Source organism: Synchiropus splendidus, chromosome 4 (genome assembly GCF_027744825.2).
Source record: "Synchiropus splendidus isolate RoL2022-P1 chromosome 4, RoL_Sspl_1.0, whole genome shotgun sequence".
In the NCBI taxonomy this organism is placed as follows: Eukaryota; Metazoa; Chordata; class Actinopteri; order Syngnathiformes; family Callionymidae; genus Synchiropus; species Synchiropus splendidus.
In genome coordinates, this window is record NC_071337.1 from 23957066 (window position 1) to 23984742 (window position 27677).

Sequence of the window (27677 nt, forward strand, 5' to 3'; positions counted from 1 at the left end):
TGAAATGGTTATTATAATGAATAAATAAATCGTGGTAAGCCATATTCCCCACCCATTACTGGATACATTTTTAAACAAATCCCTCTTCTGCAATTTGTTTCTGCGAATACAGTAACGTGCCAAAATGGCAGAGTGTCAGTAGCTACAATTTTTCTCAAAATAAAAGGGATTTTCTCCAGGACGTGGTGAGCCTCGGGATTTTTCCAATGAACAAAGTGTGCAGTGGCTTTAAAAAAGTTTTCAAAACCACTGGGCTAAAGAGTGTAAAATTAATGAGCTGTTCAATAACTGGCTCTTCATTTCCATTTGACAACGATGGAAAACATCCGACAGAGAGCCTGAGAGGACGAGACAGAGGGTGTGAGGACTGTCAGTCGAGAGAGCCCTCCAGTCTCCGCACGAAACAGCGGAGATGTGAAGACTACAATAAATGAAAGAGAGGTCAGGAACATAGAAACTCAGGCCTGGATGTCACCACCCTTAGCTTTTTTTTTACTATACTGCATATGCCCAAGGCTGCCCCTCTGCCAGAGAGTGACCTTTTTTGGAGCCAGGCATTATTTAGCACACTGTACATCTTTAAGTATAGAGTCTTGGGACGTGAATGTGGCTGCAGTTACTTGAAAACTTGTTGAGCGCTCAGAAACAGAATGACGGGTTAAACACCACACCATTTTGCTGCAGACTAAGTGAAATATTCCAAGGCTTTAGAAGACCTTGTGAATGTTGCACACGCTGGGTTTTAGACAGGAGATGTATACCCCAGCCTCCTCTTCATAATTGCCTCTCCTGCACAGCTTGATTGAGGTCATCTCACTGCAGGTAATTGCAATAATTATGTTCTCTTCTGCTCATTATTCAAAAGTGAGCTGCAGCACCACCAGAGAACCGGACCTTCACCGCTGGAGACTGTTTGGGAGGAATGTTTTTAATTCTGTGGTTCATCCTCTCAGCCAGTCAGTCACTCGGGTGTTTTTAAAATGAGGAATATTATGGGGGGCAGTGACTTCAAATAGGCCCCGCCTCTTGGAATATGGCTGCCGGGTGGCATAGCCACGATCACTGTCCACGGTGAGTGCGGTTCCACGCAGGGCGTAGCTCGACTAAGGCAGTAGCTCGATGAAGCCGCCGAGTCCAGTTGCATGATGCTATCCTGGTTGCAGAGGCAGTCGAGCTATGAGTTGTTCACTTCCGTAACAAGGGGTGGCAGCGTGAGCTCTTCAGTCCTTCCGGATCCGATGACCGTAGAGGAAGAGCAATTGAAGCTGACGGGTAGCGAGAAGCAGACTGAACTGACTGATTAACTAGTTTAATTTCATAGGTCCAGAATCAGCGCGTTGGCATTGATGGTTCAACGCCAAAATAAAATAAAATAAAATAAAATAAAATAACAACAAGGCTGTTCACGAATTCAACAGTCTGACGGCCGAGGGGAAAAAGCTCTTCCTGTGACGGGAGGTTCTGGCCTGGATGGACCGTAGCCTCCTGCCAGAGGGAAGAGGAACAAACAGTCCATGTCCAGGATGAGAAGGGTCGGCTCTGATCTGACCTGCACGTCTCTGGGTCCTATAAGCATACAGGTCCTGAAGAGGTGGCGGGCTGCAACCGATCACCTTCTCAGCAGAACGTACGATGCTCTGCAGTCTGTCCCTGGAGGTGCCGCTGTTGTACCAGACAGTGATGGAGGAGGTGAGGATGGACTGGATGATGACTGAAGTCTATGACCATCTCCACTGTCTTCTGGGTGTTGAGCTCCAGGTTGTTGTGGCTGCACCAGGACACCAGCCGCTCCACCTCCCTCCTGTAAGCCGACTCATCTCCATCTGAGATGAGCCCGATGATGGTGGTGTCATCCGCAAACTTGATCAGCTTCACTGACTGGTGTCTGGAGGTGCAGCAGTAGGTGTAGAGGGAGAAGAGCCATGGAGAGAGAACACAGCCCTGAGGAGACCCGATGTTGAGGGTCCGAGTGTCGGAGACAGTCGTCCCCAGCCGCACACGCTGACTCCGATTTTACAAAAGTTTATAATAAATTCCGACGAAGAGAAATTTGAATTTCCCTCAAGTTGTCGGACTAAGCTGTTCATATGCGTTTTAAAAGTCGGAACTTACACCGTACTAATGCAATAATCCGGTTTTCTGAGCCTCAGTCAGTAATAGCTGAAGCTTTTATGGGACTTTGGTATTTATGGAGTAAAAACGTAGACTGCTCTGTCACCACTTGATGCCACCGGGCTCTTGGGGCGCTAAGATTTTTTTCCAGTGCTCTTTCATCCTGTTTTTTAAATGTTCTTTAAATAAGAACATCGCTCAACTGACAGGAATATTTGTGGGAACACTCCACTGCCATGCTCAGAGGCTTCTGTGTGGCATGTTGTGACAGGGAAGTACAATTGAGCCGAGAGAAACATGCCATCAAACTGTTGTTACAAAACCCACGTGCACAAAACTGAGGAGGGAGCTTGGTGGAGCAACTGGGGAATATTTGCAACACAACTGGGCAAATTTAGGAAAGTTTATTAAAAAATAATCAATGAGATGAGGAACAGATCCAGATGCTGGAAACAGGCCCAGTGGAAAGTGAAGACCAGGGAGACTGAGTTATGAAGTGAGGTTCCATATTTGATCCAGTGGTACTGACCGTGCAGAGAGCTATTATCTCAGCTTTCATTGTGGGAAGTGGGCAATAGGTGAAGTGGGCAGTTGGCAGTTGGCATTCATGCCAGAGCTAGGTTTAAGCTAACCACGTGTTCTGTACGGACCCGAGCTTTACATTTGGCTGGTTACAAGAGCGCAGATGATCTGAGTAAAAGGTCAATACAATGGAAAGGGATGATTAAATTGCAAAAAGTGAAGGAGACATGAAGGTGAAGATCAACCCCGGAGCAAATCTGGTTCTAGAAAATTCGTACTAGACAGCAATTTGAACCGGTTATGTGGTCCCATTATCATTAAAACTGAAGCAGATTAACCTTTAAAAACGAGAATAGATGACTGCAGAGGCTATTCAGGCTAAAGCAAATGAAAGATGATGCCGCTGCGCTGTAAACACGCCACATGAATGTAAATATTCAGGGGGTCACCTTGAGCGGCTGCAGAACTAAAGCCAGTGGAGCCAAACTAATGGAGCAATGTGCCGGACAGTCCAGAAGCAATAAACGGGTCACCACTTACCAACGGTCACATTACGCAGAGGAAAACCTTAAAATGAAAAAGAAAGACCTGCCCTTTATCTATTGTTTTCATCTGCCAAGTCTTCACCACTGGGCAGGAACTGCTGTAGAACAATTATCAGAAGCATATATGTCCTCCTTTTTGAAAGCCTCCACTGGTTCACATCACCATGGATGCAGTTTTAAACCGCAACTCCCGAGGTGCATTACAGCACATCCAATTATTATTGTAATATTCAGCTAATGTGGAGCTAATGAAAGAATAAAGCTAACAAAACCCAATTAGCTCCTTCGGCCTTCAGGGTTTTGTCCACTTATCAGCACTGCGGTCTTTGTTTTTCCAATTAAAAGACTTAACGCCAGACGCTGATGGAGGTTGAGTAAGGACATTTCTGGTTTGTGGGATGTTTTCTTAGCTGGTGTGTCGTCAAGACACACAAGTTTCACCACAACAGTTTGCAAAATGCTAAATAATTGAGCTATAGAGGAAGAGCGATGTGGTGTTTACTTGGATGCCAATGTACTGATCTGACTATTGACGTGTACATTGTTATTTAATGACTGTTTCTTTTGTTAAGAATTGAGGTTACTAGTCAAGTTTAATCCCGTAAACAAAGCCCCCATACCAGAACCTTTTTAATTGTTGTCTCAGTTTTCTTTAGTTTTTAGTCCTTGCTATATTTGTACGTAAACTTCTCCTCAAATACTTAAAAATCTAAATGCTCAAGAAAGGTACCGCAGCTTGTGGCATTGTGGCACGCGCTGACACGCTAACATCTCAGCGGCTTTATTTTTAATGTGGGCTCTAGCCCCTCCATTTGTTTCATGGTGCTCCACCGCTGCACATCTGCGACTTGCCAGTAATAAGATGTGACCGGTCATTCTACGCGAGGAGGTCTGTCCCGAGTTGCCACGGCTACCGACAGTCTGGCAGGTAAGCTTCCTGTGCCCTGAGCTAGAGGATTAATTCCGCTGCAGACCTTCCTCCTCTTCATAGGCATCTGGAGATGAATGTGATAAGGCGCGTGTGTGTCGTGATGAAGCCACACCAGCTCTGCTCCAGTATTGAACTCCTGCTGTGGCACTATACCGGGTCACGTGTCAGCCTTTTGAAAGAATGTGTGCCCATGATAATGAGGAGGCTGGCTGCGGGTCTGATTGGCAGCGGAGATGTGATACGTGAGCGTGGTTTCTAAGAGTGACTGCCATCTTTGTTCCGGCTCACCTTGCAGTGTCCCAGATAACAGCCATTGTGCTCGCAAGGACAATCACTGCTAATATGATGACACAGTCACCTCCCAGATACAGTTACAAAATGCACAACAGACACAACAACAAAATAGGAAACAGGTCAGCATTTTTTCCCCTATTTTGTCACTCTAATATCTTGCTGTTATATTTGTCGTGAGCGACCAAAAGAACAAGATGTCGGGCGTCTGGAGACTCCTGTGGACATAAGAGGCTCTGTGAGAACTGCTACCTTTTCAAATGGGACTAAACCAAATGAGGCTTCTCACACTCAGGGTGCCTCCTGGAAGCTTCTGTTTTTTTTTTGGATGCTGCCTTTGCGTCACTCTATCAGGTGGATGGATGGATGGGAAAAAAATGGTTTAACTCAGAAAAACAAATGTGCCTCCAAGTGACACGTTCTGCCTCTGCGGCACGTTGAAGAGCGCTCTGATCCCAGTGTTCCCAGAATGTTTGGACGCAGTCGCCCCAGTGATGGATGGTGCTATTCTTACTAGCATGACCCATTACGTAAATTGCAGTCAGACCCCAAAAATAAAGAGCAGGCTTTTCAGGACATCATTGTTTGCTCAAGTACAGGAGCAGGAATCCGGAGCCATCAGTCACGGACTCTCCGCCCCCTGAATTAGCCACATTAGCAGTGGCGACCGTGTGCTTTCAGGTCTATTGACGGTTAGTGACTGACTGTTGTTGTTGTTGGACCGAGCCTGGAGCTGGCTGTGTGGTGACAGGATGTGTCATCACTGGTATCAAAAACGAAAAGTGCATGATTAAAAAAATGGCAACAGTGGTTTTTAGACATAATAAACAAACATGGCTAAGTTTATGTTCTCCACCCCGATGGTGACACATCTGCTTTCCCTGAAGCTTTTAAACAACCCCGCCCACCAAAGGTCACTTGAGTTTTCACTCAGTGACTAAAAACACACTGGCGCACAAGTCAGATCTCTATTCAATCCATTTATTCAGCAGGTTTTCAGCTGACAAAGTAAATTCTCCTACTTTGAATAATTGTTTTAAAGTCATTGTCGACTCGACCCAGTTTTGTTGTTGAATATCAAATTTCCTGCTAAATATTCAGCCCCCTGTGATGTTTTTTAAGAGTAATCTACAGTGTTTGCAAGATGAAATGTCTCCCAAGCATGTACTGAAGTGTGAAAGAATGATATTCATTCATTTAGTCATGAGTACTGGTGAGTAAAAATGTGGCACAACACTCTCAGACACCTTAAGCCTAAAGTTCAAATTGGGTCATTAGTCAGGAAATCACAAAAGTCAACTGGATGTGTTCATGTGTAAAAAAAAACTTGATTTATGGAGATATATATATATATATATATATATATATATATATATATATATATATATATATATATATATATATATATATATATATATATATATATATATATATATATATATTTTTTTTTTTTTTTACAGAGGAGAAGCAGTCGTATTTTGCGATGGTGAGCGACATGTATTCGCCTTTACGAAAGACCCGAATGCTCAGTGGATTAAGTTTTTTTCCAGACAGCGCAGTGCTTCAGTGATTCATATTTTTTGAACAGTTGAATCTGGAAGACAGTCGTAAATTACTTAATGAATTATTGATTTACTTCTAGGTTTCACACCACAGAGTGATGACATCTGTTTGCCCCTCTATCATACAGAATAGTTCTATGCACAAGCAGACTCATTTTGCTTTTGTAGATGAAAACTGTCATTTAAGCACTACGTTAAATACTTTTAATGCGATCAAACCACACAGACCTTTGTCACTTAAATGACACAGTATCAGTCAAATTCATTCAACTGAGGTACGTGAACAACAGATGAAAACAAAGGCGTGTTTGGAGCAGAAACATCATAGACAGTTCATTGATCTGTTGAAACTTCTGTCAGGAAACTGTCTGCACGCTGTCATTACCTCTGAGGCGGATGAGCACATCCTCAACAGGATCAACAGACATTCAACAGGATGAGGCCACTGAGAGTCAACATCCCTCTCTTCGCTTAGCTCAATTTAGATCCGGTCAAAATTCATTCGAGTGCCATCTTGTCGTAGTGGAGTGTAAATCAAATCGTCACCCACCACACTTGCTGAATGAAGAGAGCCGTTATTGACCCGCACACATCTGCAGGTGGTCGTGCTGCTCTGGACGCAGCGGGAAAATGAATTCACTACTTTGCATGCTGGGACGCTCGCAGTGAATCATGTAATCTCCTAATGCATTGCCCCTCGGGAGACGACAGGCGACTTCTGACATCAGTCAAATCTAAAGACAGACATCCAGGAAGTCACTCAGATTAGCTGAGCAGTCACCTTGACTCAGCTAGCACTAGAGGAGAATCAAGCACCGGAGCATGAGAGGAGAGTTCCTACACACTTACAGAGTTTTTTGTGTGATATCTGTGCATATGTTTTCTTTCTTTAAACTGCGTAGTCGATGAACAACACAATGTCAAGATCTCTGTCCACTCCCACGCGCCTTCACACCATGTACAGTTATTAGGCTGATCCATAATAAAATGCCATCCCATCACTTGTGCACCAGCTTTCTTTTTTGATTTACAGATGACTGTTGGATGTGATGAAATACAGACATAAGAGACAAAGACCATGACTCTCAGAAGCTGCTCTCCTCTGTACTGGAGACTGGAATTATCATCTCCTGTGTTAAAACTGTACCTGATGACAGGTTTTGGAATTTCAATGGGGACAGATTTGTCACCATCAGAACTTAAAAAGATGTAATAGCGCAAGTGTTTGTTGTTCCCTGTAGATTCGAGAAGGTTCTGAATAGCTTCTCATTTCTAGTGCACCCAGCTCATTCCGAAACCAAAAGCCCTGACTCCATAAAAGACAGCACACCTTCAAATTACTGCAGTAAATCAACTTTCATGTGACAATGGAGACAACGTGCTGTGGAGTGGTTGTGTAACGGACAAGACACTGCACTCTCACACAAGTGGAGTGGGACGGAATCCCAGCTGAGAACTTTATTGTCAGTATAACATGGCATTATTCTGGAGTCATGGAATCGCTGTGCTATTGATGTGATGCCTCGTACCGTCATGTGAGCCACTTGCCATTCCATATTTGTCTCAATGACAGTTTTATAGAGTTTTTGCCTCTTTACATTGTAAGAAATGAAAGAATCATATAACCTTTCCATGTGGCGATTTTAGTCCTCCGCTAAGTGACCTGGTTTTAGCGATACTCTTTACAATCTCATTGATGTTCATAGGTCACCAACTGAAGGGCAGAAACTCTCATGACTGTAAAGCTGCGTCTGGAAAAAAAGCAGAAGTGAGACATCTGTAAAACCTTTATTTCAAATTCGAGAGAAGTGATGCTTGAACGTAGGGGGAGAGGGCAGCTGAGGTAGAAGCATAAGTTTCACTTCTGCAATGATTCACTTGATCAATGGTGAATCCACATGCACGAAATTAGATCATGAAGACCAAATGGGACATGAGCGTGATTATCCTGGGTATTCAACATCCAATTTACATAGATAATGTAGGTCGCTGGAAGACACTGGGATCGCGTCTGAGTGCTTGTACTCATAGCAGTGAATCCAGCAGGAACCTGGATGTCGCTGGATGTTCTGACAGGAGTAGGAATGGTTCTGATCCTCTTCCCCATGACGAGTCACTTCACACCTTGTCAGCTTCTCAAAGTCTCATGTCCTTGATAATGAGGAAGTTGGAGATGTGGCAGCTGACAGATGTAGTTATTCATGATCAAATCTCTCACATCCTGTAGGCAAAAGGCCATTTTACTTTCCTTTCTTATACTGGCCACAGAGAAATGTAAACTGCCGTATGTGAATTAGGGGACGACAAGGTTATAAACATTTGGAAATAAATTATATCTCTATATCTAAAATGTTAGTTGACATGCACTGACACAAACATGAACCGGCCCCCAAACATGCCTGATGCATCTCCTTTTCTTTACTATTGTAACATGAGCCACGCATGAGACAGTTTGTCTTCACGAACCTAGTTGAGGCGACAAACTTGAGTCAAAGGTGGGAGCAGGAGTGTTCAATAAAACTACAGTGATTAGAGCTTACTTTCACTTTCATTATACTGTAAACCACGAGTGTCAATTTCAGCCAAGCAAGGGGCCAAAACACATATTTATTGACCAGTCTATCACTGCATACCTACATCTGCTTCCCCAACTTCCACAGAATCTTTCAGATGATAAACTGCTCATTTTATAATGTCTTGAAAGAAACAACCTGCCGGATAGCATGACTTCGACATTGCAATCTTGGTGGCGTTGATATTATTTTTATATTTAATATAGCGCCAACTACAGATATTAAAAGCTCATATGGGCCAGGTAAACTCACTTGGTGTCCTAGATTTGGCTGGCAGGCCTTGAGTTTGGTGTCTTAAACTTCACCTGGGTTCAGTTGTAGTTTTCCACAAGCACTGAACAAGTTACAGTGAAAACGGCTGACTGTAGTGCTCCACCTACATCATTTCAGCGGAGAGTGGGTTAATGTGAGGCGGGAAGGGGCCCCTGGGATTCTTCAGTGGATTCCACAAAATGACTCCTCTCAGTCAAACTCACAGTTCATCGATTATTTTGAAGGCAAACTTCATCTGAACGGTGAGTCAGGGCGGTTTGAGATTAATTAGTTTGAGCATCTGTTATCTCTGCAGCTTGTTTCTGCCATTAATCTTTCATTAAAGTCACCAACACGTCCCCACTTTGCTCACCTTGTTAGAATCGGAAGCTACACTGCATTAGCAAAGGGAAAGAAAGTTGCTCTTCTGGGTGGAATGTCAAGCAGAAACACTTTTTTAAGACTCACCCTTGCATCATCCTCTAACTCTTCACCCTGAGAGAATGCTATGACAAGCTACTTCATTTATGATTCAACATATAGACAACACCTCTCCACCAGAGGGGCTTCTGCTGGTCAGACAACAAGGATGTGCGACCAGATCGTGACCAACTCACCCCTCTTGTTGGTGCGCTCTATTTGCTTTTATTAGCTTAGATACCTGTGCGACCCAGAGAACTAGACCGGAGACAGTTGTGAGAGGAGTTCACTGTCAATCACCCCTGCCACAACACCCAGCAAGCACATGGAGAACCCAGACACCATCCACCTTTGACACAGCTTCAGATATTTCCAAGCAACAGAAGCTTGACAATAGATCTTGATCCGACCCAAACAAAGAGAGGCCCGGGATTTTATTATTTCTGGCAGTTTTATTTTACAGTTTTTATTTATTTATTTTATGGTTATTATTCATTACTGTTAGAAATCTAAATATTACTTTGGGAATATTTTGGATTGCATATTTAACTAAAAACATATACAATGAAACAAATTTAATTTTGAAGCATACACCATTAATATACTTGTATCCTAACTTTGTTTTCCATTTTGACTTCATCCCTTTTCTTTTGTCTTCCTCACAAGGCTAGTTGAGTGGATAAAAAAAAATAAAATAAAAAATACTATTCAAGACTCCAGTCTACATAGAGTTAACCATGGCATAATCAAAACCAGTTAAAAGTAATTTGATTGCTGATAACCGCGTCTTGTTTTCATGTCATGAATCAGAAGATAAAATCAGTTATTCCCAGTAAAGCAAGTTATGCAAGTGCCATCAAGCCTCTGCACTCTATCAACATACGTGTGAACATGGTTTCGTGGGGCTGCTGCGAGCAGCTGGACGCTCTCCAGAGCATCAGCCATTTTTCATGCCAGACTTCCAGCCGCACGGTTTAAAAATCACCTCGCTGACATAAATTGCAGCATCTGAGGATGGGAAACATCGTCCAGCACTTCAAGAAATGATGGAGTGGTGCTCTTACTGGGAATGAGGGTCCGGCCCAGCGAGTACGCTTTTCAACTCCCAGCGACCCACAATGGAACAGCAATTACCCAACAAATCCTGTTGACAAGGACCAGTGTGGAGGCAAAGCACTGTGCAAGAGGGAACGTGGTTAAGTCTGAGAAAATATTAGTGGAGAGAAGGTCATGAGTTTATGTTCATGTGCATGAGTGCAAGAGTGAACTCTCACTGTCACATGCAGAATCACGTCACGGCAACACTGTACCACTACTACTTATGACTTGTCATGTTATTTCCCCTGCTAAACATCAGTTCCAACTATTCCTAAAACAGATACTTCTGAGTACTACTGCTACTATTACACTATATACTGTTCTTGTCGCCATTGCTAAACTGCTACACCTACTACTATACAGCAACATCAATGAGCTTTACAAAATACCAGGTGGACAGCAGTACATGCAAATACAGAATAATAAATGTAAGTCACTAAAAAGAACAATATCACATTTAAAGTGACAGCAACAATACAGGAGCTATTTTGTGTTGTATGTACTGAAGCTCCAGACGCATAAAGTGAGCGCAGCATGTCATTGGACCAGACGACCACAATCAAGGTGACACGGAAGCTGAACAGGAAGCAAGTCACCTGACCAGAGCGAATGTGTGTGTTTGTCTGTCTGTGTGTAAGCGCACGTGTGTATGTGACTTTCCTCACAGCTGTTAGCGTCAGAGCTCATAGTGCAACAATGACTTTGTGTCATCACTGCTGCATACCAAGTAGGTGCCAAAAATAGACTTTGATGAAGTGGAATAAAGCACAATAAAAAGAGGAGCACTTATAAGCAAAAGTCTGTCTCTGTGTAACAAAACACCTCCACTGACTGCTGCCTAAACTGTGAATGAGTATCTGAGGATGTAAATCTTTGTTTTCTTTGTCATGTCATCTTCCCCCTGCCGTTCCCTCCAGCAATTCCATGGGAAAAGAAACTTTTCCTGCTGCTCTGGGAGAAATCCAGCTATTTTAGGAGAACACGTCACTGCCCTGAGCTGCAGCCCAGAAACTCTTTCTTTCCATCGTGCAGCTTTTTCCAACGTCTTCACTTGTTGCACAGCAGAGTTTTTCACTCCCCACTTAACATGCTGGACGCTGGTCAAAATGGAAAGCAGCAGCTGCAGAGAGACAAAGGAGGAGAAACCAATAACGTGACACCACTTTTCGTTGCTCCTTGTCAGTTGCTTATATCCAGATGGCATTAAGTGGTCAGATGACACGATTGTTTCTGTGCGTAGTTTAGTCTGCTACGGTTGTCTAGATTTCCTGGTACTCTGCGCCTCCTTCAGCCAATAAAAAGCCCCAGACTCAGAGTAATCATTTATGACTAATAGGAATGAATGGCTAATAAAGCACAAATTCGGTCACTGGAACCAGAACAGACAAGAACAAGTGGTCTGGTTAGGTGCCGAATCACAGGTGTCCACTAAGTTTATAGATGGATTATGTACGATCTTGCACATACATGATTGTTACATGTCTGTAAGTGGCTGTAGATATGGCGAGTTGTGAATAGGACCATTGAACCAAGACGATGCAAGTGGAAAAAAGCAGAGTTTGTGTATTTTGGCACTAAAAACTGTATGTGAAATCGGCCATCACAAAGAACCCTGCTTTGTGAGAATGCATGCCCAGGTGATCAGACATCTGGGTGGGCTGGTGCAGAACAAAAGGACAGCCAATTCGGACAAAAGATATTTAAAAATGATAATAATGATATTAATAATAATAATGATGGGGTTGTTGGGTCAGTTATTTTTTATTACTAATGTTAAAACACAAATATTGTTTAACTGTAGAGAAAATGTCATGTGTCTATTTTGACGGTAATACGTTGTTCATGTCTGTTCAACATCACTTGAATGAGCAAGGGTCATGGCATGGTCAGAGTACATCTCAGAAGAATTTAAAGCTGCCATTAGTCTCTTAAGTTTAATGCATTTTGCAGTGAGCTAAATTGAAATGAACTTTTAACAACCAAATATACCAGGCTATTGCCCAAGATCGTAATGAAACGTATGACAAACACGTGCGCTGCAGGTCAGTGGAGCCACGGCATGAGGAGGGGTGGGCACGTTGGGGAACAATTCTCACACAAGCCCAAATAAATACCCCATCAGATGCCAAAAATACACTCGAGCAGAACTGATGAGAGAGGGCAGCTTTCTCTTGCAGGTAAAAAGGGCTGGTGCTGGGGCACCACCAGGGGTCTATCTGTGCGAGTCCCTGAGTATGTGTCATCGAGAAGCTTCAAAGTGATTGACTGAGACTGAATGTTAATCTGAAACAGTGAAAAGAAACAGAAAGCGTTGGAGAAGTGTTTTTCAGTGTTTGAGAAAACAGAAGTTAAACATAAGAAGTGAAGTCATGACATCTAAACGCTTGCTTGTAGGCGTCTACTTTGCTATCTCGAGAATCATTATTGCATTTAAGAAATAAAATACTGAGCCCTCTCCCTTAATTTGACCTGCAGAAAGTAGCCTCTATACCATTTGAATAATTTCTCCTTCTTAGTTTATCCCTGCCCTGTAACCTGACCACAAGACCATCAATGATCAGTGACTTAGTGTGACTGAAAGTGAAAGCACAGTGGTGGCCGTGGCCCCGGCCCTGCCCAGACTCTGCTTTCGGCCATGGCTGGTAAAGGTGAACCGGTGTTTATTGGTTTCGCCTCAGATTTTTTTTTTTTTTTCATCTCCTCAACAGCACCAAAATATTCAGACCGTCAGCGTCAACAAGTGCTGAGCCCGAACGTGCGCGGAGAAACACTGGCTTTCCTCTGGATGTGGCGCGTGTTTGCGCCTAAATGACTGGATCAGGTTCCCGCGGAGCGTATGTGCGCGTGTTTTTGTTTCCCTCCGGTGAGAGAGCTTTCACACACGTCAGCTCGGGGAGGGCGAAGCTGCTTAAAATGCACCGAATGTGACAGTGGAGAGTCCAGACTACAGCAGCGAGTGGACGGGTAGGTGAGTTCGGCGAGGAAGGAGGGAGGGAGGGGGGGGCTCAAGACCATGTCAGTGGCGCAGACGTGACGCCGATTCATTAAAATAGAACCAAAACAAGACGAGGAGGCTCAGCTGGTTACCAAAAAAGAAAAGGCGCGCAGGAGAAGCAGCGCCCTTGTCTGGCGGGGAAAGATGACAGTGGTGCCCGGAGAGAACCTGGATGAGACCGTGGCACTGGCCGCCCTGTCCGCCCAGGAGGTCTACGACCCGGAGCGCACCGAGAACCAGGAGTGCTGCGAGCGGGTGGTCATCAACATCTCCGGGCTGCGCTTCGAGACGCAGCTGAAGACCCTGGCCCAGTTCCCCGCCACCTTACTGGGCGACCCGCGCAAGAGGATGCGCTTCTTCGACCCGCTCAGGAACGAGTACTTCTTCGACCGAAACCGACCCAGCTTCGATGCCATCCTCTACTACTACCAGTCTGGGGGGAGGCTCCGGAGACCCGTCAATGTGCCCGTGGACATCTTCATGGAGGAAATCAAGTTCTACGAACTGGGCGAGGAGGTGATTGAGAATTTCAAAGAGGACGAGGGCTTCATTAAGGAGGAAGAGCGCCCGCTGCCCGAGAACGAGTTCCAGCGGCAGGTTTGGCTCCTCTTCGAGTACCCGGAGAGTTCGGGTCCAGCGAGGGGGATCGCTATCGTGTCCGTGCTCGTCATCCTCATCTCCATTGTGATCTTCTGCCTGGAGACTTTACCGGAGTTCAGAGAAGAGGCCAGGACGTTTGAGGACCGTCTGCATGTGAACGGAACCATGCGCGCAAAGAAGCCGAACCCCTTCACTGACCCCTTCTTCATCGTCGAGACACTCTGCATCATCTGGTTCTCCTTCGAGTTGCTGGTGCGATTCCTTGCCTGCCCTAGCAAGCCTGCTTTCTTCAAGAACATCATGAACACTATTGACATTGTGGCCATCATGCCGTACTTCATCACCCTGGGTCTGGAGCTGGCCGAGCACCAGGGGAACGGCCAGCAGGCCATGTCCCTGGCCATTCTAAGGGTCATCCGTTTGGTGAGGGTGTTCAGGATCTTCAAGCTCTCCAGGCACTCAAAGGGTCTCCAGATTTTAGGGAAGACCCTCCAGGCCAGCATGAGGGAACTGGGACTGCTCATCTTCTTCCTCTTCATCGGGGTCATCCTCTTCTCCAGTGCGGTCTACTTTGCAGAAACGGACGACCCAGAATCGGGCTTCAGCAGCATCCCCGACGCCTTCTGGTGGGCAGTGGTGTCCATGACCACAGTGGGCTACGGGGACATGTGTCCCGTGACCATCGGGGGCAAGATCGTGGGCTCTCTGTGCGCCATCGCCGGTGTGCTGACCATTGCGCTGCCGGTGCCGGTCATCGTGTCCAACTTCAACTACTTCTACCACCGAGAGACGGAGCACGAGGAGCAGTTTCAGTACACGCATGTGACCTGTGGTCAGCAGAACCCGCCGTTTGGAGAGTTCAAGAGGAGCGACAGCAAGCCGTCCTTGACCAAGTCCGAGTACCTGGACAGCGAGGACGCGGACTCCATCAAGTACACCAACTGCAGCCCGCACAAAGCCTACACTGGGAAGCTGACGGACGTGTGACGCTTTGTTTCTGCCCCTGACCAGTTACGCACATTCGGATCAGCTTCTTTCAGTGGTCTGCGCTCTGGCTTCAGTTAAGGCGAGCCGCTTCTTTCTGCCATCCCATCATTGACCACAACAGAGGACGACTGATCAGGTGGTTCATGTCTTCCATTACGCGCACCATCAGTAGCACTTTATGGCATCGTGGTTGTTAATACTTGTCCTCCCATTACGATCACTGATATGCCCCGAACAAAACCATGTGAATAATCGTCCGACACTAGAAACACGGATCATTGAATTGAAATAAAACACGCAGAACACACATCTGCCTGCTCATCCCGTCACCCACTTAGGTCACTTTAAGGTCAAAACGGATGATTTGCTTTAGCCGATTGACATGTTGACATCATACAATGTGCGTTCAAACGGAGACCGCTAGACAGATATCATGTGCATGAATGTTGCGCGTTAACAAGTGCGCAGGGTCAAACCTTGACCAGAGCGAGTAAAGTGAGCAGCAGACGTTTGGTCTAAAAGCTTGGAGCGCTCCCGTGTGGCAGCAGAAGTGCTCTACATCGCTTGCGTGGATGCAGTTGCCATAGCAACCTTCCAGACTTTTCTGTATCGTCTGCCTGAGGATTGAAAGGAGTAGAAATGAGGCGCTGATAGGCCAGACAACCACCATGTTGTGGAAGCCTCCATGTTGTCGAATTGTCCCATATACACAAATGCATCGCATCCATTGGGGTCGCGAGGGACTGAGGAAAAATAGGGCCCTTAAGTGATGCAAACCGGATACGCCTTAAGTAAACACGCAGCCTGAATCAGGACAACAACCGTAAACGCAATGAGTTGGCAAGTTTTCACTTAATTGTTGGACTTCACTAAATCTTTTTTCGTATAAAGGTGTTTCACCTGATAGAATAATCTGGTGAATGCAAAGCAAAACTAATAAAACCCCAGCACTAGCAATTCCTATCGGAATGAATAGATGTGTTCCGTAAATATTCGTTTAAATTTGCGGCTTGGTTACACTTAAATCAGATTATTAAAATGTACATAAACACCCTAAACACGAGGGGCATCAAAATCATCTTCAATTTGACCGTGTAACAGGTATAAATATTAACCTCGCAGATTATGTGCAAATATATATTTTGATACTGAAAGTAAAATGTGGGCCTACTCCTTAGCAAATATATCGCAATGGAAATGAAACACATCTTAATGACATTGCATGAGATGCTTTTTCCGCATCTGTGTACGGAGTGGATTGTCAGATTTTCAAAAATATATGTGACTGATAAGTAGGTGTAGGGTAAGACATTTACATAATAATTCAAACAATGGGTTAGTTGGCTTAGTTTGCAAAGACAGCGATGAATTGAATTTCCACTTGGCCACAGTAGACACTGGAGACTACATTACCCTCTGCACACAGCAGTTTAGAGTTCCTGTGTTGGCCCCCACTGCCATGGGGTCACACCCTGTACCATCACTCTGGAAAGAAACAGGAGCAAGACTGAAACTGATGGACTGAGGGAATACAAGTTTTTTTGTTTTTTTTTTGTTTGTTTTTTTTTTCCCACCGTGAAAGGCCAGAATTCCGGAGGATTATTATGAGCTGGACTGAGGTTTGGAAGCCTTAAGGAGGTCTCAACTGGATCCACATGAATGTCCGATGAAGGTCCCAAACAATCAGAGGTGAGTAAATGCTCTCAACTCAACCTTTAACCAACCGGTATGAAATGGCAAAATCACACACGTTATCGTTCTAAATTTGTTCTTAGTTATTTTTAGGATTTGTCTCTCAAGTTAAATTCTTGCGTAAAGATGTACGCAAAACTGTTAATAACGTTAATAACAAAAAAAGGTGCATATTGAAGCTTAACTATGTGTAAAATCATCCATGTCCCCTTGCCTTTTTTTGTTTTATATTCAATGTCATTTATCGATTTATCGACGCCCTGATCTGAAAATACATTTGCGTTCTGGTCACAATAATGCAGTACCAGTGTTTTGGCCTGCAGACGGCAGTAGTGCTACAGGAAAGGACTTTCTCTACCTCACGTGAAAGACGACGTGGAGCCAAGGTCACTCGGAGTTGGATTAAGAGTCAGACGTCTGAGATGTTGTTGGAAGTAATTCTGATTCTATGCCTATTTAATTTTTGAATGGACTATTTCAAGGTAATAAAAAAAAGAAGAAGAAAAAAATCGTAACAACCACAACAACAACAATAATAATAATAATAATAACAGGTCAGTGTACTGCTAGGAAGCTCAAGGCAGCTCTTGTATCCAAATCCAGAAGGCAGAATAGTGAATCGAATTGATGTGACTTGAGGAATGAATTATTGGCGGGCGATTTGGACATGACTGAAACATGTAAACTCTTGATTGACTCTATATTATAGAGCAGATTATTCGGGTTTGTTTTTGTAGAAACAAGTAAAGAACAACATTGAAAACTAACAAAGAAAAGACCCAATAGTTTTCTAGTACTATATATATATATATATAAAATAACATGACAATCATTTTGCATTAGAGGTAGGTAGTATGAAATGCATCATTATTATTATCATTAATAATGTTTTCCCACACAACAGTGTGAGTTATTGACAATCAGAATGAACCATCTGTTGGCAGAAGACATAAATCCTATGTAGCAAAGGTTAGCAAAATTTCTCTGCCCGACCTCAGTGTTTATTTCTATTTGGGTTCAGTAATCTGCTGTCACATAGGAGTCATGAACCACGATGCCCCTCAGTACTCATGTAGCAGCAGGAGAGGCTAAACACATCCTTGCTTGGACGGAACTGTCAGCAGTTCGGGTTCACTCTTTTGTCAGAATTAATCTTGCAGTGACAGAATCTGTGGCTGCAGAGTCCAGCAACATTTTGTTTCTTTTAATCTTGCACAAGTTGAGATACTGTCTCTTAAACCGTACATCGGTCGCAGTCGTCTGTGTCTGTTACTCATGCACTTTCTCCTTTTGTCAGGTTTGCATGCCTTATCAATTTACCTGTTGTCTTCAGAGCCACGTTATATATAATGCATTTTGGATTTTATAGATCCTATTAAATATGAAGAACTGAAATAAATTAAATAAAGTGTTGTTTAAATAAATATTCAAACTCCTCATGGGTTAAATACTTTTAAAAAACAGACAAAAACAGCAAAAAAAAAAGTAAATAACTTTCACTGAAGTCATAACTTACAGAGTTACACTGATGTGGTGCATAAATTGCTGACAATTCTGAGTCCAAAAATAAATAAAAAATAAATAAAAAATGACAACAGTTTTGACCCAATGACGTTCCCAAATGTAATGCCAGATGAAAAATCCCCAGCTAATGTAAGGAACAAACTTGGCTGTCCCAATAATTCACCCGTGCAATGTCTTCCCTCTGCCAGGGTCAGGGGCCAGCGGTATTTAAAGAAGTGAAGGCGCACACTTATGTCACCTTCACTTGACGGATGGCAGTCACGAGACCTGCGTAACACTAAGCTAGCAGCTGTCAGGACGTGGTTGGCATGGCGACCTGATCACAATAACAACGTGCGGCGGTGGCGTCCAGGATTCCATTGACATCACTCAGATTTGTTCTAAAGCTGCCAGGTTTATTTTTACCGGGAAGAACAGATGCAGTTCGTATCATCTGCTCACATGTGATGTCCAACACTATTCTCAGATGTAAACATAAACTTATAAAGTCATGCGCCACCTGCTGGTTCATCAAATAACGTGGACCCCTTTGTGATAAAGTTATCAGTAGATCCCCTTACCCTTCCCTTCACCTCTAGTAGATCCGTCTATATTTAGGGGTTTCTCTGTGGAAAATGTGCAGTCATGCTGGAAGCAGCCAGCTGAAAATACCTCTGAAAACCTGCCGGAGTTAAGTTGAACTCAGCAGCGCGGTGGCTCTCTCGTTGTTCTGTGTCATCCTGAAATGTTGCGAGGATTTTTTAAAGTAAACATCAGTGACATCATCTGTTAACTCAACCTTGACATTTGCCCTTCAAGTGAGTATAAGTCTTAGATTCTCTAGCTAAAATCAATAAGATTGTCAATTCAACATCTGGTCGACTGGGAAGAACAAAGAAAAAAATGACAGCAACTATCTAAAGGGCTAACTGTAACATTCAGACTCTTGTCCAAACATTGTCAATGACTATCAATTCTGGCAACCATTACATTGCTACAATGGATCCTGTGCCATTTAGGTACAACAGAATTGCGAAGACTCAAGCAACAGACCAAATTCACTGCAATTGGTGGTCTCCAAACCATCAAAATGTTCATGGATTATGCTGTACTGACCACTGCTGACTCTGACCCACCCCACCCAAAAAAAAGCAGTTTCAGCTACACGATATTTCGCAGTTGGATTTTGGGCTTCATAGCTGATACCTGAGAGTAGTAGCTGATCTTGTGTGAGGGTTTAAGGCTTTACCTTCTGACACCAAACTCCTGTGTGTGGATGATAGCACTGTTTTTTCACTGCACCTAGCTCTACCTGGCTCCTTAGTTTGACTATATTTCCTGGGTTGTTTGGTTAAATTCACGTTATTTGGGGGTAAATCATGCTCTAAACTAGGATTAAGATTAGGTTCTGCGTTAGGGTTAAGTTGGAAGCAAGAGAAATATGAAGAAAAATTTGTAAAGCAGCATTTTCAAGGAGCTAGGCAAAACAAATCTTTTATGTTTGAGTCACTTTTATTTTTGAGCTTCACTTTTTTCCTCACGTTTGAAAATTTAATTCAGAGCAAATGTGGCTGCAAGCAAACAATCAAAAATAGAGCAATAACAATAATAAAAAACCCAAAACCCAAAAATGTATTTCAATTTTAAATTTCATTTTAAATTATATAGTATATATTTTATAGTCACCAAGCTCCACCAGACTTGTGATCAAATATTCACTGACAAAGGAATGATCGAGAGGCAGCAGCCAGATAAAACTGCTTATTCTTTTTTTCATTTTTCAAGGAACACCACATCTCCATCGGTCTCATCAAACAAAACTGCTCCTTCTCCATCTTTTGTCTGCGTCCTCTGATGAAGGCGGATTAAACGCGGAGCAGCCAGAGCAGAGGTGTCTTTTATCACAAGAGGACATCCTGACTGATGTTTGCACAGAGCGGAGCTGGCGGAGGTACGACAAACGTTTACTTGAATCATCAGTGACTAATATATTTACGACATGTCTGCTGGCTCGCTGAGTCCTCCTGAGTCACCACCCCGCGGAACGTTGTTTTCTTGCTGTAAAGAAAAGAAAGACAACTTGTAGTTCCTATCTGCATATCATATTCAAACCAAATCATAGTGTTGCATGCTTGGGGAGAAAAGCATGTGAGACGAAAGAGACGGGAACAACACCTCATCAGGTTTAGAGAAATAATTCTGTCCTCCTGTCAGAATTTATATTTTCTATAGCATCAGACTGTGTTGCTCTTTAATATGAGGATTTATTTAACCATCTGTGCTTTTTCTTTTTCCTTTTTTTTTGCCTTGATTAAATCAAAGCAGGCAGCTCTGGCGAGGTAAAAAGCCAAAAACACCAAAAACATGAATCACATTTCCAGAAAGAAAAAGTCTGGTGTGAGACCCTAAAAAAAACACAGCTGAAAAGCATTTTCTCTTTGTCATTTTAATGATCATTTTGAATGTCTTTGATTGTGGTTTTTGGATCGGAATGCTGTATATCTGTTGATAACATCTACCTCTGTGTCTTCCCTCCATCGACAGAAGCTTTAACATCTTCAGTTGTCGCTCTAGAGGACTCACTTTTAGACTGTATTGGCTTTCCATTCAAAAGGTGACCCTGACTCTAAAATCTTTTGCACATTTGATTAATTTATTTGTGAACATATCTAGACACGTGTGAACGCTTGTCGTGTCTGAGGGCGTCGATGTGGCCCGGCTGTCTTAAGGAACCATATTCGAGGTTGGTTTTTCCGGCTTATTTATTAAATCAGACAAAAAGATGAATGTTCCGAACATCGGAGGACGAGCCACGATGGCCGCCGTGCAACCTTCATTCTTCCAAGCCAACTGTGTGCAGATCACTGTCAGATCACTGAAACATACATTAAAAAGCAAGCTCAGTAGTAAATGTAATCACATTAAAATGTGTAAAATAGTGATGTCATTCTGGTTTCTTACCTGAATTACCATGCATAGAGGTGTCAAACCAAATCTCTGAGGGGGTCTGAACAGGATTAACACACATGGAATTTTCTGAAATAGATCAGTCAGGAATGGCTGCCTGCGTAGTGGCAGTGCTGTTTCCAGGTCTTTGTCATTGACCGAACTCTTCACAAGGGTCCCATAGAAGTAACTGAAGCGTTTTAAACCCTTCAGAACCTGAAAAACCCCTCTTAGCTTCCTTAGCTGCCTCCTTGTAAACTGCTGGTCCACACTGAACCTTATCAAGTTCCAGTTTTCTTATCAGCCCCAACATTCTTATCCCTCAGAAGAATCAGAAGCATTCTTGAAAAACCTCTGCTGAACGGAATCCATCTTTTTGTCTGATGTTAAACGGGAGGACGCGAATACCACCACACTTGTTCCATGGTCTCTTCTGTGTCGTTCGGCTGCTGAAGCGTCACCGCGGCCGGGGGGCGGGTGATGTGCGCTCCAGCTGTGACCAGCGGTCACCGCTGATGATTAATGTGTCCTGCTACTGTACGTGCAATAATAAATAGTGTTTCCCCTGCCAGTGCCGTGCCGTCCCGATGACTAAAGGCCACAGTCACGTTTCCACAGCTTACACTCCAGACTGACCAGCCGAGTACAGGCTCAGTGTTTGTGCGACAGTGAGACAAAAAGCAATAGTGTGAGTGATGTTCTGTTTTCATTTCCAGATGTTGTGGTCGCCATGCTGGCTAATTGTAAAGTATTTTTGATAAAATAAATTTATGATCAAGATTGGTTTCAATCTTCATGTGTTTCAGGCGAGCACACATGCTGTTGTGTCTTTGTTTTCCGTTTGTTAGTGTTTAGCTGTGCCACTCGGCAGCTCCATTTTCACACATCCGCGTCATCATCTGGACACGTCTTATAGCTGTTTGATGATTTTAGAGGTGCAAAAATGGCTCCTTAAGATCTTTCACGGAAAAGATGGTGAAATAATATGAAACAAGAGTGTATTTTCTGGACTGTAAGTCACCGGTGCTGCGACTTACACTCAGGTGTATGTATAAAAAGACTAGTTTCACGTTTTCTTCAATGTTATTCAGTCACATGCACTGACATGACCAAGGATTAAACATTACATTGTGTCCGTGAAGGCCCTGACCTTGATTCTGTCCCACCATCAATCGAGAAGGGCGTCATGGCAGAAATCTCACAACCGCACAACATGAATCCTGGAAATGAACATGTTTTTTTTTTATGTAAAATCCCCTGAGAAGCCTAACAAAATGACAGCAACACTACTGGGGGTCGTGGAGCTTCAGCTTAACAGGACTGACCGGGTGAGAGCGGCTGCAGATGAGTGACATTCATTAACATCACATGCAGGCTAGTCATTTTACTGTCAACTGGGCAATAAATGCCAAACTCCCTCCCCCCTTTGCTTCCTTGTTTCGAAGTCAGCTCACTCCTAAGCTACATTCCATTCCATGTCATGATCCACAAATGACTACAAGCAATTTTATGCGTGTGGTGTAATATAAATTTCCCATGAAAATGCGACTTATTATTCAGTGCGACATAGGATTTTTTTTTCTTCTTTAAGATGCATTTTGTGAATGGTGTGACCATTACTGCTACTTTTAGTCTGAAAAATACAATGCTTGAAATAGACTGAAATAATCTAAATTCTCATTTCCCTCTCTAAAACAGTTTTGTTAGGTCACCTTTAAATATTAGATAAAGTTACCATGGTGTTTTACAAATCAAGGGTGGACTGTGGCTCTACGAGAACCATATGTATGTTAGCGAAGGTGTGAGCAGAAGAGCATCTGCTTCTCTGCTGCTGACAAAATGGTGATGATGAGGATGATGTGAGCTCATGATGTCATTGCCACATGAAATCCACGATCAAACTAGACAGAGTCAGAATGTGTTGAACAAAGCAGGGAGCTACCTTCACAGACGTCGGTGCGCATGTTAAAGCCTGCCAGACAGCAGAAAGGTCATGTGACGTTTGATAGTCTCAGATATAAAGAACCATAAATCAGTGAAGACAAGCTAATGTATGTTCAACATGAATTTTTAATGAATGAATATTGTGGTTTCACTGGTGTCGGCCATTATTTACGGAAAACTAGATCAGACAAGAGTGCTGAGGTCACTGTCCCTCACCACTGTGACGGAAATGGGAGTGAGGAACCTCTATTTTTGGATTCATTTACTCCCTTTCCTCACCCAGTGCATCCCTATGAAATGCTACTTTTCACAACAAATAAAGATTTGCATCTTTGTGTTTGTTCACGAAACTGCTTACCAAGTAATGTCTCCTGTCGTCTTCGACAGACAACCATCGTGGAAATGTGCAGTCACTCCCAATAAGCAATAAAGCATTAAGAATTCAGCATCATCAGCAAATACAATAATTCTGGTTGGTGATATCACATTAGCAGTGCCTTAATTATGACCAGGTTTATTTCATATCCATCTCACTGCGGGAGAAGAGCAAGGAGATGATAGCAAGTGGAGGAGCAGTCGGTTTGTGGTGTGTAGAAATGCTGTATTGTATTACTGAATGTACAGTTTCGCGTCTTCCTAGCTTCTGTTTTGGGATGTTTACAATGGTGTCAGATTAGATATTGATGGTAGTTAGTGTGAGCAACATTCTCAATGGTTTACATCTACTTTATACGCTACACATTTAGACATTTATGCTTTATTTAGGAGGTTCCTGATCAGATCAAGACAAGGATGTTTCTGTAATAATAATAATAATAATAATAATAATAATAATAATAATAATAATAATAATGTAAAATGACCAAATGTTAATTTTCACTCGTCATTGGCAACTCATGACGTTTTTAATAAAGTGACCGTAAACAAAGTAAATTACAAATAGTGTAATTTTAAAATATTAAATTAAATAATGAAAGTTTCATTTTATAGATTTTAATAAATGTATCGTTTACTTTAGTTTTTAATTATGTTTTTTCTTCTTCCACCAAACTAAAAAAAAAATAAAAAAAATAAAAAAATGACAGCCCTGAAAAACATGGATGAGTCTCTTCAAAATATTAGACGCTCAACTAATCATAAATCTTACTTGAATGACGTTAATGTATTTAATGCCTCCCACTATTATGCAATGCTTACAAGGACATTTGTCGTTAGAAAGACACTGAAACTGTAATTATCTGTTATTATTTAGACTTCATGGCCTTTAAGCTTTTATATATTTTTTTTAAAATGTAAAAGAGCCTTGAAGGAGGAAATAAACAAGACTGTGGAAAACATGCAAGACAGAGAAAAAGCAATTCATGTCACCGTATTTCAGGCGTGTCATGATTCCATCCTGTGTTACTGCTGTCATGCCAACAGATGAAGCAAGAACTTATGTGTAAAAACAACAAAATAAAAGTCTGTCTTCAGGACTGCTGGCTGAACTCTCAAAAGTTTATTTTTGTTATCCTGAGCGTGTTTCATTGTGCTGAGAAAAACATATGTGAACTGTAAATGCGCAACATTGTGAATATAGTTGTGACAATGTTTCATGTGGCCTTTTATTTCTCTTCAAAGTACCGCAATGTTGTAAATGATATGTATCATATGACACAAATGTATATTAAAGTTTAACAAGGCTTTATGTTTCTACCAGTTACGTTTAATAAATAAATGACCTGTGCTCAGCTGAAGGCATTCCTGTCTCTTGTTGTCGAGAGCGAAGTGTATAGACTGATTTTGACAACTTTCACATCTGTTTTTTATTTTATTTGTTTCAACATAAAACACTTTTGCATGTGCCCACACATTTATTGTGTAGCCAGTTGTAAGCATACACAGACAAACGTTCACATTAGAAAAAATCTAAAACAAGATCAATAACTGAAACGAACATTAAAAACACACATCATTAACCTGAATATTTGAATATCTTACATAATGCAATTTAAAACAACCATCAATGTTTGTTTTAAATATCATTTATCTATGTTGAACATAATTTTTGCTTATTCATCATGAGTGTGGGAGCGATCTGGGAGAGTGGAGTGGAGCAGTGTCTTTCCTTCATGCTTCCTCTGTAACCTTCTGCTGTGGTGCTACCTTTGATAAAGGCTGGGAAGTTTCGGTAAGTGGAGAAGCCGCTTGAGGAGGCTAAGACCTCCTGACCACCACGTCTGGTGATTCTTTGAGAAGTTACAAAGGGATTATTTCAGGAGCTCCTTGGACAGATTCTCCAAAAAAGGTTCTTTCTGGTGGTTGAACTTAAAAAAAAAAAAAATGTGTTGTGACTGCAGAGGAATCGGAGAGAACAAACAGAAGAGCCGATGAACGTCACAGGCCGTTCCATGAGTTCACCTCCTCCCTCTGCTGTGAGATGATCGCTGACCAAAAGCATCCTTCAGGGAATCCCTGTACGTGTGTGTGCTCCTATATATGTGTGTGTGCGTGCGTGTCATGGAGCTATATTTAGCAGTCGCCTCTCTCTGAGGCGGCTCTGGACTCTATTTTTGCTGAGAGCTGCTCGTCAGCAGCATGTAACAACCTCTAAATGAGAAAATGCAGCAGTTTAGCCGGCACCGTGTGACAGCTTATGCAATTAAGCCGTGTTGAATATTAGCTGCTGTTCCAGGATGAGTGCATGAGCGAGCTGACATCTTCCAGCATCCTCTCCTTCCTCCCACTGAAGCTGAAATGCGAAAAGATATCAGCCGACCGCTCCGGCGCGGCTCTCTGCTGGCAAAGCAGACCGAAAAAAGAAAGTCAAATAAAGTCAGTCGGATATTCCGGCATTCTATAAAACGTATTGACAGTGTTAAGCTCCCTGAATGAAGCCGCTGTTGCTGTGGAGAAGCAACAGCCAGTCAGCACGTCCTTTTAAAGCCTCAGCTAAACTGCTGCAGAAACACTGCAAAACACTTGGTTCTGTGGCGCTTGGCAGTTATTGTGGACTCTTTAAAACAGAGCTTCATGTTAATGTGGATCAAAAGATCCACGTCTGTTTTTCATATTTAACAGAAATAAATAAATAATGACAACAACAATAGTAATGGATAAATAAAAATAAGTTTAGTTTTAATAAGTTTATTGGATTTTAGATCACAAACCATCCTTTGAAATACAATTGCAGTCTAACCAGTTCAAACACTAGCCAACTAAAGCGAGAGTTTGATTTCAGCGGGGCACCTGTGAAGGTATGGCCTGCATCCACACAGTGCACAGAGCTGCCACGGGCCGTGATTCAGCAGGTCAGCAGGAGTTCACTCCCAGCAGATTCCTCCACTCCGACCCCCTGGTATCGCGGCCTCCTCTGATTGCTCGGCCGATGGCTGCGGAGAAGTGAAACCACCTGATCAAATATTGATGTGCAGAGGAGCACTGTTTCACTAGCACAAAAGCAAAGTGATCTCATCTCTCAGCCGCTCATTCAGGCGCTCAGATGGCTGCCGATCAAATGTTGCTGCAAATCAAAAAGTTATGGCAATTAGGTGCGCGGACAACCTGTCTGGCATCCTCAGAAGTAAATGACCCATGACCCCTTCACATATCCCAAATCAAAAAAGACAAGATTTTTTCATTTTCGCTTTAACAATGAATGAGACGTTTGGGAGCCAATTGTTCACAAACAAAGCATCATTCCAACTCGCTCATCTTCTTGGTCGCTAAATAAATTCGCTTTTCAGGTTAAACGTCCCACAGTCAAAGTGGCTGACCTGATCAAGCCCCTCGCGGCTCTAATCCCACTCCCTTGGCATTTGTTTTATTCATCATTTCCTCTTTGGCAGGAGGATGTTTACAGCACTTCCCTCTCCACTTCCTACAGTCTTTACAGTCTCTTATTCATCTTCTTCACAGGATGAACTCTGTCCATCTGCTGAGTATCTCTGCCATCATTTATTCATGTCGCGATGCTTTTTACTCGCTGCAGATCAGAGGATCTTTTCTGGATGATGCCTGTCGACTTCCTGCTCTGTACGGAAAATCCTTGATCTACTTCAGTGTTGTGCAATTCCACTGTTTCAAGAATGAAAGGGGGACAAAAAAAAAGCAGAAAATGAAATTTATATATATATATATATATATATATATATATATATATATATATATATATATATATATATATATATATATATATATATATATATATATATCCATCATTTGGATGGATTCAAGTTTTGTTTTGGAGCAAAACTTGAATCCATCCAAGTTTGAATTTGGATGGATTCAAGTTTTGAATTTGGTGTTTTGGAGCCACCAAAAGCAGAAATGTATACGGTTATCATATAATATTGTGTAATTTATCTCTTTGTTTGATCCATCAATTTCTAGGTGAATTGCTTTATGATAATACACTAAGCAAATATGGCAGCTATAGAAGTTGAAAGTAATATTAATACCTCAGAAGAGTTGTCTTTTATAAGGAGGGAAATACTGACTTTGGCATGTTTTCCGTTCGATGCCCGTGCCATGTGTTGTTTGTGTCTTGTGGTTGCTGGCTCTGTTCAGCAGGTCATGACGTCCTGACATGTTGATGACACTCCAGTTCACGACACGGCTATTTGTGTTTGACTGTTGTCCTGTTGTGCTGAATAAAACAAGTCTGCAACCAGTGGGCCCTCATTATTTACTAATCCAAGGTGTTAAAACAAGAAGATGTTTAAG

At 42.6% G+C, this 27677-nt stretch overlaps 1 protein-coding gene across 1 annotated transcript; it reads left to right on the top strand.

Annotated features, from left to right (window-relative positions):
- The first annotated feature begins 13077 nt into the window (after positions 1-13077).
- Positions 13078-24694, top strand: LOC128757547 (shaker-related potassium channel tsha2-like). The gene is made up of 2 exons (XM_053862928.1): positions 13078-16577; positions 19869-24694. Exon 1 carries the CDS (start codon positions 13446-13448, stop codon positions 14886-14888), a length of 1443 nt encoding a protein of 480 aa, XP_053718903.1. The 5' UTR covers positions 13078-13445; the 3' UTR covers positions 14889-16577; positions 19869-24694.
- Positions 24695-27677: the final 2983 nt, after the last annotated feature.

What these genes read in the sequence shown, in the direction of transcription:
- LOC128757547 (XM_053862928.1), top strand. Translation starts at nt 13,446, where the DNA reads ATGACAGTGGTGCCCGGAGAGAACCTGGATGAGACCGTGGCACTGGCC.